The sequence below is a fragment of the Neolamprologus multifasciatus genome, chromosome 8, assembly GCF_963576455.1.
Source record: "Neolamprologus multifasciatus chromosome 8, fNeoMul1.2, whole genome shotgun sequence".
Lineage (NCBI taxonomy): Eukaryota > Metazoa > Chordata > Actinopteri > Cichliformes > Cichlidae > Neolamprologus > Neolamprologus multifasciatus.
This window is the reverse complement of record NC_140446.1, coordinates 10,545,826-10,557,839: the sequence shown is the minus strand read 5'-3', so window position 1 is coordinate 10,557,839 and position 12,014 is coordinate 10,545,826. Positions and strand designations below refer to the sequence as shown.

Below are 12,014 nucleotides of genomic sequence, written 5' to 3'. Positions count from 1 at the left end.
CACATTTTGGGTTATTTAGACCAAAATACTGAATTTTGCTCTACAAGGCCCTGATATCCACTTATGAGGACATTATACTGCTTTATACTATCACAATTTTAAATGATTGTGAATAAGGTAAAAAAAAAAAAATCGGGTAATTCTTTGTTTTTACATTCATCGGGCCCCAATGTGACCAAATATCAAAGAGAAATTAAAAATGCATGCAGTGGAAGAGTTCGGGTCTTAGGAGGTTAAGAGGCCACTTCTATTGCTTAATTCGGCGCATTGCTAGTCAGAAATATCACGGTCGCCTTTAGCATTAAGCGCAAACAAGGAAGGAAACGAACGCTGACCGCATGTATTTTAAACCTGTGGTCGAGTCAATCAGATGAGTATAGTGTGTGTATTTGTGAACGTGTTTTACCTCAACACCATGCACTCTAAGGTCAAAATTAAAAGTAAAAAAAAGTCTCTCAATGCTACAGTCAACTATTAAACGTTAGGACTGAAGCATGTTTAATTTATGCGTTTATTCTATTATTTTCAGTGACCCTCTAAAGCACATGAAGCACTTATTTAAACCTGACACAAATGGATGTTACTATCACTATTAGTGATATTATTATTAAGTTTAGTCTTCTGTAGTTATCATCGCATTCATTAATTCAGTCCCCTGTTGGTAAAGTTGATTTTCTTATAACATTTGCATATAGCAGTCTTTAGATAGCTTTTTATAATGTTGCATTATACAATTAGCATTTTTTTTTATATTAACATAAACGTTGTAGCCACGTAATGTGGATATTGAAGAAAAATAACAAAAAATAAATTAACATCAACCTTGAATTATAACTCCTTTATGATATAATAATACCTCTACGCCCTTGCAGATTAACCTGCAATCATCTAATCATTCATGCAGCTCAGTAGTCATGTAGCAGCGTCCGTCACAGCACGACCAGCGCTGCGAGTTTCGCAGGACGCCTGCAGGGTGAAAAAGTTGTGTTCCCTTCCTCCCCCTTGCGGAGCGTCCTGTCACTGGTGGAAAATGGCTGCTCGGAGTAACTCCCCAAAGCTCAGAGAAAACTGAAAAAAAAGAAGTCTACATTAATAACAAGAGGTCACGTCTGGACCTTTTTTAACAGGCAGAGCGACAACTCGAGGAAGCCTCGACACTGAGAATGTCTCGCTGGGTGCCCACTAAAAAGGAAAAGTATGGAGTTGGTACGTAAGAAAACTTGCATGCTCCATCGCTAGCTCGCCCTAGCTCTCTGCTCTCAGATTGAACAAGTTAGGGAAGATTTGTGATTAGAAAGCGAACGGCTGAGTTTTTCCCCATCCGTGGGGCTGTACGCGGGATCTCGTGGTCAAATTTGCCAAAAGCTAGTGGAATGCAAATATTACGAGTGGGGAATGTGCCAGCTGGTTTGCATGAAATGCAAAACAAGGATTGTCTGTCTTTTGTGAGGAAGAGGACTGTGTGTGTGTGCGTGTGTGTGTGTGGATTGGGAATTGTTAGAGGCGCGCCTAGTACGGCGGTGTTTCCTGTGTTATGGGGCCTCCGCTACAAACTAACTAGCTAGTTTCAAGCTACGCTGGACTTGTAACTGTGAAGTTTGATGCTTGCTTTTGTGTTTTCGTCTTCTGTACCAGTTCTGTTAGTTGCTTATTGTCAGCTCATCTAAGAGTTTGAAACCTGACTGAAGAGCATTGTGCCGTTTAGCTTCCACCATCTCCTTTAGGGGGGATTTACTCAACAGTATCGAACCTCGTCGCAAAAAGTAACTGTAACTATGAATGATATGCAGAAGAACTTAGCTTTAAAGGGAAACTGCTACAAGGGCAGCGTTTGCTATGTTTTCCTGTAGGAAAAAGGCTTGATCAGATACATCCAGGAGATGTTAGAATTATATTACTGATATGTTTTTTTGTCTTTGTTTACCAGGTTTACCATGCTTTAGGCACTAATATGCAGCCTTTAAAAATAACACTAATGGCACAAACCACATCTTTCCACATATTTACTTTTTGACTTTAGATACATTTGAATAATACCTATCCAGGTGTGCAATATAAAAAAAGAAGTGCTTTGAAATTTCTTTGGTAATTCCACTTGACTGTGGGATGGAACAGGGAACAATAAAAAAAAAAACAAAAAAAAAAAACACCATGAGGAAGTTGAGGTAAGATGAAATCTGTAATGCTCAGAATATAAGAAAAGAGTTGCATGACTTGTTGAGTTTTGATGGATTAAAGTTGCTCATTGTGCCACAGGACAGATTTTTTCTTTAGAAATCTTTCATTTTAGCCATTATTTGTAAGGACAGTGGAGAGAAGATGGGGAAGCTGGAAGAAAACCAGGGGGAAGTTGCGTTGTAAATGTCCTTGGGGTGATTTTGAACCCGGGCCTTGGATTTGGGCTGCCTGGGCTTGCCCAGTGAGCCAAACCAGTGCCCCAGTTTGTTATTTTTAATGTCCCACAACATACTGAGTTACTTTTGGCTATGTCCATTAGTGGGAAGGGGGGGTTGCAGCTGTATGAGGGTTACTGAAGCTGACTGATGGATGAGTTCAGCCGGTTACGTGAAAGCACTGATTTTTGGTCCGTTTCATGGCGTTTGAAGTGTGACAAGTTTACAGTTCTGATTCTAATGCTTGTCTGTTTAGTCACAAATATGCAACGGTTCTTGAAAGTTGAGATTCTTCAAAAGCCATGGAGAAAATTCTCTCAGGGTTCAGTGAATGCAAGAGTGGATGAGTCATTAGTAAAAAGAGAAGCAGCTGCCACCTCACTGCTGCACAGTATTGGTTGGGTGCACAGCCATTGCACTTTAATACTTTATGTGTTGACCAAGTAGCACTAATGAGCAGTCGGTGAGACACCTTATGCTAGCAGCGCTCACTGAGGACCTATTTCTGTTTCAGCAAAACTTTTTTTTTCTCACACCATTTACTACTCTCATAATGGTCTCACTGCTTTGTTTGTGTATGTGGGGAAAGTGTCTCCTTTTGTCTTTCCACAACAGCATTAATAATGAATGGCACTGTCTTCTTGCATAGAGCATAGCAGTGATTACGCATGTTTTTGTCCTCATACTGGTGGATTCACATTACAGTATTTGTGCAAGCAAGTCTTTGTATAAAGCCATGTTAGATTTGTGTCGATAATAACCAGAAACAAAATAAATCTTTGTTTTTCTCATTTGTTTTTGTTTTTCTGTGTCATATTGCGTAGCTTTCTGCTCATCGTTATGCTTCACTGCGTGGAAAGCGAAGCACTTCAAACCTGGAACAAAACCAGAGGAGCTTTTTAGTAAACCAGCCGTTTTTGTTGCGTGTAAAGCTTAGTAATATATTAGTAATATATCCGTGTTGGGTAATGATAACGTGTGGGGTTTCTTAAATTTTATAGCAGTATGGCTCTAGGCTCAGGATCAGCTGGTCAGTTGTTTGGGCAGCACACTCTTATCGTCTTCCTGGTAACACAATAACAAGTGTTACTTTGGTGAAGAAAAAAAATGCTACATCAGTAGCTTTACAGGATTGGTCCATTGTTATTGTCAACAAAGGGGAACAGATGATTTGCGTTAGGGTTGAGGCTTATAGTGTGAACATATCTGAAGTGGCATATTTCAATGTGCTTGTTCCAAGAATAGTTTATCATGGCAATCTCCAGAGTCTGTCAGCAGCAGCAGCAGCTACACCCACACCAAACTGGATGTGAAGGTGTTTTTAAAAACTGAAAAAATGATTGTACATCATATTAAGACCAATAGCAGAAAGGTGAATCATTCTTCATGACTATACATGAAAATGATTAATATACTGCAAACACTAACTTTTGATGTCTTTTTATAATTTAGATAAAGTGGACTCTTTATAGGTAACATTGTTAAGACATTACATTACAGAAAATTCAAAAGTGAGTGTTTAAAATGTTAATTTACCAAGATAAAGTTAGACTACACCTTTATGTGGTTCGAATTATACAGCTGATCTCTGTTAATAAGGTGAATGTTTGCTTGCAGAGGTTCCAGGTTACTGTCTGAGGGCACTAACATGTCCTCTTAAAAGGATCGTGCACTTAAGAGTTCCTGCTAAACATATGTACTAATATAGTGAGCAGGGCGCAGCTTTGTAAGCCATAATGTATGTTTATGACTGAGTGCCTTCACTTCCTGTGATTTTTTTTTTTTTTTTTTTTTTTTCCCTTTTGAGTATTCACATTGTACTAACCTGCCAAACAAAACTTTTATTTGTCGTCACCTGACCTTCAGTTGACTAATGGAACCATCTGAAAATAAAAAAGGGAGGTGTGGCTCAATTTCCTGTGGCAAGGTTAGTGGCCTCAGAGTGAAGGAGTTTATCCTTTTAAGTTTTATTCTTTGACTCCATTGCATCCATCTCAGCATGCAGCAGAGCAACCTCATCTTCAGCTGTACTTCAACCTGTGTCCAGAGCAGTTTCTGCTCTCATCTCTGCTACAGTTACCATAATTCTACCTTAATTCTACCATAATTCTACCATAATTCTACCATAATTCTCTGATCTCATGTAATAAATGCCACCACCCATCTCTGCACCTTCTCTTTTGCCTTGTGCTCTTGCTAGAGGTCATTATCACAAAGAACAGTGACAAAAAAAAAACTTTTCTATGAAAGAATTAGGTGTGAGAAGCTTCAGTAATGCTGTGCAAATGGGATCTTGCTAAGCAGAAGTCGTAACCTCACATATTGTAAAATATAACATTTTACAATAGTGCAAACATAGTGCATCCATGGAAACACTAGGGATGCTATACATATACATATACAGATAACCCCCATGCTGCAATAATGTTGACATTCTGGCTTTGGGGAGGCCAATCCATCACTGCCAGTGTGCACGATGTGTTTTTTCTATCCAGGCATGCTTTTCCTGCATTAGCAGGAAGTTGAAGAATGAAAAATGAAGCTGTTACAAATCAAAAGCTTTAGCGATGGTGTTGCATAGTGGATCAAAATCTGACAGCGTTCATAATCAAACGAATTCTATGAAAAGGACAAAACCACCAATGTTTTCTTATTCTCCCCTCGTCCAGTTTCCTCAGATGTTTTAAGGACACTCCACACAACGTAGACTAATAGCTCTTGGGGAATACCTGCCTGTCATAATGTATTATCTTCAACATTGTTCATAGATTCAACTGAAGAAACTGGAGCAAATTATGTGTTGCTTTTGACAAAGTGCCTAAAGATACTGTTTAAGATTGGTTCTTTTGTCTGTTATGTGCAGACACAACACTGGTTCATCCCTTGAATTGGGTTTTTTTATGCTTGAATGATTCACAGGTCACTGTTAAGCGGTTTAAAGACAAAAAAGAAAGAAAGAAATCCTCTCACAATGGTCAGATGTAAGGACTGGACTTAAAGTGTGTTTAAAAAGCAGCTAATGTCCAAAGAAAAACCTTGTTGCTCAAGACCACTTAAAAATGAAAAATCTGGCTCCTTGGAAAAAAATATTTAAAAAAATGACCGGAGGCTCAAGGCTATTGCAGAATATAACTGTGTTTCCAGTCTCAAATCTTTTCTCCACTTGTATATGGACATAATTTGGGGCAAAACTCCTTTTTGATTGGGCCTGGTTGTACTGTGTGTAAGCACCTTGGCTTTATGTTAATAACGCCTCTAGAATTCCCCCTGTCTCACTACAGGCAGCAGAGTCCATAGCTTTTTCTGTTTCTTGTAAAGATAACGATTGCCCCGAGGCATTAGATTAACTTCCTTCTTTAAACAGTGTTTTCAGCTTCAGCGGCATTTGCAGAATGCTGCAAACTTGCCTAGACATCACTCAGCTGATCTCGATTAGACTAGTTTTGTGTTTTGTTTTGGGGGTTTTATGATGGAGTGAAATAAAAAGAAGTAGAAGAGTTACGTTTTGACCCATGCTCACACTTAAAAGAGGAGAAAGGTCAATCACTTACATGTATATCTCATTTGACCCTGAGCTAATTTTCAGTACACAGTGCTTTACTTGTCAAATGCCAACCAGCCCGGCATAAATTAAAGGGATGAGGAGTTCTGAAGCCTAGTTATTCTGGTGGTATCTCGAAAATGATTTAACATGGCCCTAGGGAAAGGTTGTTTAGCTGTCTCCCATTTCTGTGATGAATTAACTGGAAATACTTTTTGATGCTAATTTCAAGGGTTGTCTCATTAATTCTGTTTCATCGTGGATGTTTCTGTTCCTTAAGAGAGACTTCAGAGGGTTGCGGTTCTAGAAAGTTAACCAGGGAACACTGTGGAGGACTATTTACTGGATTCACACATCACTTTTGAGAATTCAGCACAAATGGCGTATGAAAGCGTGCGCTTGTTGATGCTTCTCTTTTTGTAAATTAACTCTTAATCTAACTTAAGAGCAGTTCAGAAAACGAAGCAGAAACAAATGCATGTGAACTGCAATTACTCAACTGTAGGTTTGGTGGAAAAGGAAGTGCTGATTCCTGCAGGTTAGCTTGCACGCTTACAGAAAAGGACAAGTGGACACATAAGCCGCCGAGTTCTAATTTTAAGCTCTGGTGGGGGTATGACTGGTATAGCTGAACTGTTTCATGGAAGATTGACAGCCTTAGATTGCTTTTATTTAGAATAGGTTAGTGACAAGTGACACGCTTGTGGCAGAAAATAGAGATGCAGTCGTTGTGTACGAATTGTCATGCGCATGCAAGCAGTAGGACAATTTTGGCCTCAATTAAAGGCTAGTTTGGGTTGCTTCATGAATAGCAACCATATGTTTTAAAATTCACTTCTCATGTTTTACTCTGCTTGTGTAGCCCTCGCTGCGGCTGTTTGGTGTGAAATATATATTAAAAAAATCCTCCTGTTTTTAGCCGTTGCAGTCATTTACATTCCATTTAAGAAACGTCTTTCTCACCTTTTCTAAAGGGGAAAGTTCTTTGTGGTAAACCATTTATACATTAAACCATAGAAATTCATTTGGCAGTGTGATGCCTTCTTTATGTCTCACCTATCCATTTGGCAGCATGACTAATGTGTCTGCGTGTGTGTGTTGGGTTGTATGCTAACAAGTGTTTTTTTTTAAAATTTGTGCTGACTCTGAGGAGTGTGCAACTCTCTCTCTCGAGCAGTCACCTGGAGACTGAATACTAAGCTAACACCATTAATTCCAATTTTATGAGTTTGTGCATCGTGCTTTTGGATTATTTGTTTTCGTCTGCATGCGGAATGCAGAATACAGCTTCCACCTGGGACTTCATCCTGCTGAAGTTTTTCTCCCCATTTAATACAGCTGTACTGCATTTATTGAGCTGCCCTACAGATCTGTAAACAGAACATCTTCCTCTTTCTGCGAGCCAGCTCTACCTGGATGTCCGCAAAGCTTGAGGCTGCCAGTTAGATCACACTGATGATTCATATCTGGTTTAGGTAAAGCGTTTCTCCCAGTAGGTTACTGTTATTTGGCTTTTTGTAGTATGCAAAGCTTTTTGACCCGTCCCACACCCCCAAAAAAGAAGGTGTATTGTTCATTGACTCTATGTTTCCTTAGTATTAATTAGATGATGTTACATAGTCAAATCTTTGCCCATCATCCTCTTGGTTTCTCTTTGGAGGTCAGTACGACTTTGCTATTGTTCATTCTGAAAGGGAATTATATATTAACTATGGCTCACGCTGCCTGGTGAGGCAGTTCTAATAGTACAGCCCCCAATGGCTTGCTGTGAGATGGTGGATAAGACAAATGACAGCTGGCCTATTCAATCAGTGCATAGCTAAGTGGTTCCACGCTATTCCATCTTGGCTCACCAGCGAGACAAAGCTCGAGCGCTTCGACATCTTGTTTTAAGTGTTGCTGTCTTTGGGACGGCCCAGTTGAGCGGAGGAGAAAAAGTGAGGTTGGGTAACGTTAACCTTGGATTTACACACATCTGAATTTTTCCAAATTAAAAACGTTTTTCAACTTCTATTTGTACTGATTAACAAGTTTGAACTTTCCTGCAAGTCTCGGAGTTCCTGTGGTGAAAATGAAAGGAGTGTATGAATGTGATGAGTCGGAAATCATCAGCATCCTGTCATCTTGCCATTTGCCAGTGTGGTTCAAACTGTAATGACTTATACTGGAACCTCTGGAGAAAACAGATGCTCACAAATCATCATGATGCCTGTTACATATACCTGTTTGTCAAACGTTACTTTGTTATCCAAGGACGCAAAGACGTCTAGCTTAGAGCTGTAGTCATCGGAAAGTGTTTCATAAACATTGGTAGATGTGTCCGTTTTCAGTAAGATAAAAACAAACTTCCTTTAGCTAAATGTATGAACACACCCATGGTTGCTGACAATTTTGAATGCCATTGGTGACAGGAAAGTTAAATTTGTGGAACATCAAATTTAAATGGCCTATCTGTATTTGTATCTATGTAAACACTTGGGAAAATTGCGTTCCTTTCATATATGGGTGCACTGGTCACATTTCCTCAAAAGTTACTCCAGTGTTAGAGTTTCAGTGAGGCTTCACACAGACTTCCCTGTTCATTTACATCACCTTTTTTTCCCCGTAGTGTCTTGTCTGCACAGGCACTAGTGCATTCCACTGGTAATACACCAACTACACGTGTCCTTCAGACAGGCTCCGTGCTCAAGGTCTCCACAAGTGATTAGAATCCTGGATTAACTAAGTCTAACTAACATTTAAGTGTCACAGAGTTTGAATAACGGTTTCATACATGTCAGAGAGTGCAAAAGACATTTAGTTGCTGGAAGAGCATAATCACTGATCATCTTTCATTTAGCTTATGTTTTTTTTGGTTTCAAACAATTGTCATATTGTTTCCTGCCCTCCTTTTAACTGTTTCTTTTTTTATTCTGTCTTATGCTATTGCTCTGACTGACTGTGAAGCACTTTGGTCAACTTTGTTGTATTATTGTGTGCTGTAGAAATACATTTTGATTTGATTTGATTTGATTTTTGCCCTACTGTTGTAGTATAAATTAAATGTGTATAAAATACTACTTTAGGGTGAAGATGAAGGCAGAGCTCACAAGTTTGTCAAAAGACAGTCTTGTTGGGTTAATTGTTGATGGTCAGTCGGCTGTAGGTGTGGGTATAGAAGTGTGTGGTTATGTCCTTGTGCTGGATTGGTGACCTGTCCAGGATTTTTTCCTGGTTCTTGCCCCATAACAGCTGGGATATGCTCCCGCAGCCCTAAGATGGATAATCGGTTAAGAAAATGGATAAACTTTAGATAGGCTAGTTTTCTTCTTTAAGCTACAGTTTACTAAATCTAATTGTTTATAGATGGTTTCCTATAATTGCATATAGGATGTAGCCTCTCTTTTTGTCTAAGTCACTATCATAATATAGTGGCTGTGGTAGTAAAACTCTGACCGCATGCATTGCATGTAACAAATTTCCATGGTTCATGTTTTTTCGTGATTACTTGTTCCGTGTATTTCGTGGTTATGACCCAATTAAAGCCACAAGGATCATTAAAGGAGAAGTGACCTATGCCTAATCTTTAACGTACCGATTAAGCCAGAATAGTGAAGTATTCGATGTCTGAAAATGGTTTATGGTTCCACTCTGCCTTGACTTTATGGCAGCCGTTCAGAGGCAGTGAAGACGTGCAAACGCTCGCTGCTGAACATGTCTGGATGCATCCTTCGGCTTGGTTACATAAACAGGTTCTCCACCACACTGATTGATTGTGGACACGCCAAGCAGCATGTGCATTGTCTGAAAGGAGTCCTGCTGTGCTGCTTTGGCTAGCTTGACAGATGGTTAATGGTGTGTAACACATCTGTTTGAAACAAAGGTTACTGATCTGGACATTTGCTATTACATAATTTAAATTCACTTGGCTAAAATTAATATAGAACATAATGTATCAAGCCTTTATTTACCTCAGTTATTAACTTTATAAGAATTCAATTCAAAGGATTGTCAGGGATACAGCGATATCGAGTGACCAGCTAATGGAAAATATTTTGACTGTAAATACTTTGGCAGGTCATTTTAATACCACTATTTAGTTTGAGTTTCTTAATAGATATTAATATTTAAAATGGCATTTTCTCAAGACTAATCAGTTTTTTATTGATTTTCATTCAATCCTATTATTCATGTTTTATTTTTTTTTCTTGACGAACTTAAATTATATATTTGGAATATACATGATATATAATATACATATGTATACTTATTTCAGTGCTATTTTTAAATGTGTTCCTTATTTATTACTCTTGTCTTACACAGAACCTTTGTTTAGTGATTATTCACATTTAATAATCCATCAGCAAGAGTGGCTGACTTAAAGCCTTAACATACAATGAGCATCTTTGTTATAAAGTGAAACAGAGTGTTAAAACACTGAAAACCATTGCCGTCTTTCTCATGCTGCTTTTTTGATCATTGACTCAGGATATACAAACTGCTTACATATACGTCTGTCTAGCTGTATCCTCAAAATCCTTCATTTGGTTAATCAAATACCTACACAAATGGATGCAAATGCAGTCCAATCAATTTCACATCATTTTGTTCTACCGCAAAGATGGTCGACAGCTCACTTTACTCGGGGTGTTAGAGCTCTGTTATTGTGTAAATAAAGCACAACCTTAGAGTAAAAATTGTAATAACGCAGTATGATAGAGCACGTATACTATTTTAGCTGACATCCACATTTGAGCATTTGATTTTATTGTGTTGTAAATATGTAATTTTGGTAAAGAGCGAGAGATCTTTAGGGGGACTTTAAATTGTGAAATTCAGGTGAATAATGTGATGGCCAAATGACACTTTGATTCATCCGTCTTGTTTCATTTTTTAAACAAAAGGAGACAGAGTTGTCAGGTACAGCAGTGAGACAACTTCATCTAACTCCCTAAAGGTTGATCACAGAGTAGAGCTGCCACTCACTGAAATCTCAAACTGCCTCCAGGGCCCGCCAGCATCTGAGCTGCGAGGTTCTGGCTTTATCAAGTATTTAGCCAGACACACACACACACACACACACACACACAGGTGCACACATGCACACACACAAAAGACCATTTCATCAAATGCCAGCCATACAGAAAGGCTCTTTTGCTGCAAACCCCAGCCCGTTTGCAACCACAATCAATGCCTGACACCTCCATTAGAAGCCTGCAAAACCACCCGCGGGACGTTTTAAAGGTGACAAATGCAACATTAATATGAACTGCAGCTGACATTAATGCTAACGTTTTTTATAACCTCGATAGCATCGGAGATGCTGAGCATTATGATTTTCACCATGAATGAATCCCAGCGTCTGGGATTACAAGTCTCAAAGCCAATACACTGTAATCACTCGAAGACTTCACTCTGAGGAAGTTATTTAGGTAAGATAAATATGTTAAGTGGAGAATGTGCTTTCGCTTATGAGACTTAAACAGCTTGTATGTTGTATGTGGTTAAGTTAGAAGCTTAAGATAAACACTGTCTTTTGAGATGCAGGCAAGTGATTTCTCTCAGGGAGCTGATCCTTTTAGCCCATGCTTGACCCTCTGAAACAGACAGGTCATTGAGTGTCAGCTCACCCACTGGTAGGCTGGCACATCCTCGGCTCAACTGCGAGCTCTACATTCTGGCAGGATAAAGCCTGGGCTAGAGTGGTCAGATGTTAAGAATACTCAACACAAACTGAGCTGACAGTCTTGCATTTACTTCCAGTTCTTTCCTCTACTTTTTATTCCCAGACATTAAACCTTGTTTTCACAAAACAATTGTGCTGCTGATTCTGCACTTGCTGCTTATTCTCGAGTTTGCTTGAAAGAAACGCTAATCTAATAAAATCGCTAGATTTTAAATGCGTCTAAGTGTATTTGAAGTAAAACCTTAGACGCAGATGTTAGTAGCTCGTAACCAAAGTGACAAAAAACATTAATGGTGAGCCTTAGTGAGGTTGACTGCCTTATTTGTAATGGTTTTCTAATAGTATGGTAATGGTTTTATTACATATTCCCACTGTGATTATTAGTGTAGGGAGGTGATTTTACTCAAAACAAAGA

At 38.9% G+C, this 12,014-nt stretch overlaps 1 protein-coding gene across 2 annotated transcripts in view; it reads left to right on the top strand.

Annotated features, from left to right (window-relative positions):
• Nucleotides 1–951: 951 nt before the first annotated feature.
• Nucleotides 952–12,014, top strand: part of dock1 (dedicator of cytokinesis 1) — a 207,013-nt gene continuing 195,950 nt past the window's right edge. For both annotated transcript variants that reach the window (XM_085170992.1, XM_085170993.1), the window contains exon 1: nt 952–1,206. In XM_085170992.1, the coding sequence (XP_085027118.1) occupies nt 1,164–1,206 (43 nt within the window). In that variant the 5' untranslated portion in view covers nt 952–1,163. The remainder of the gene's footprint in view (nt 1,207–12,014) is intronic.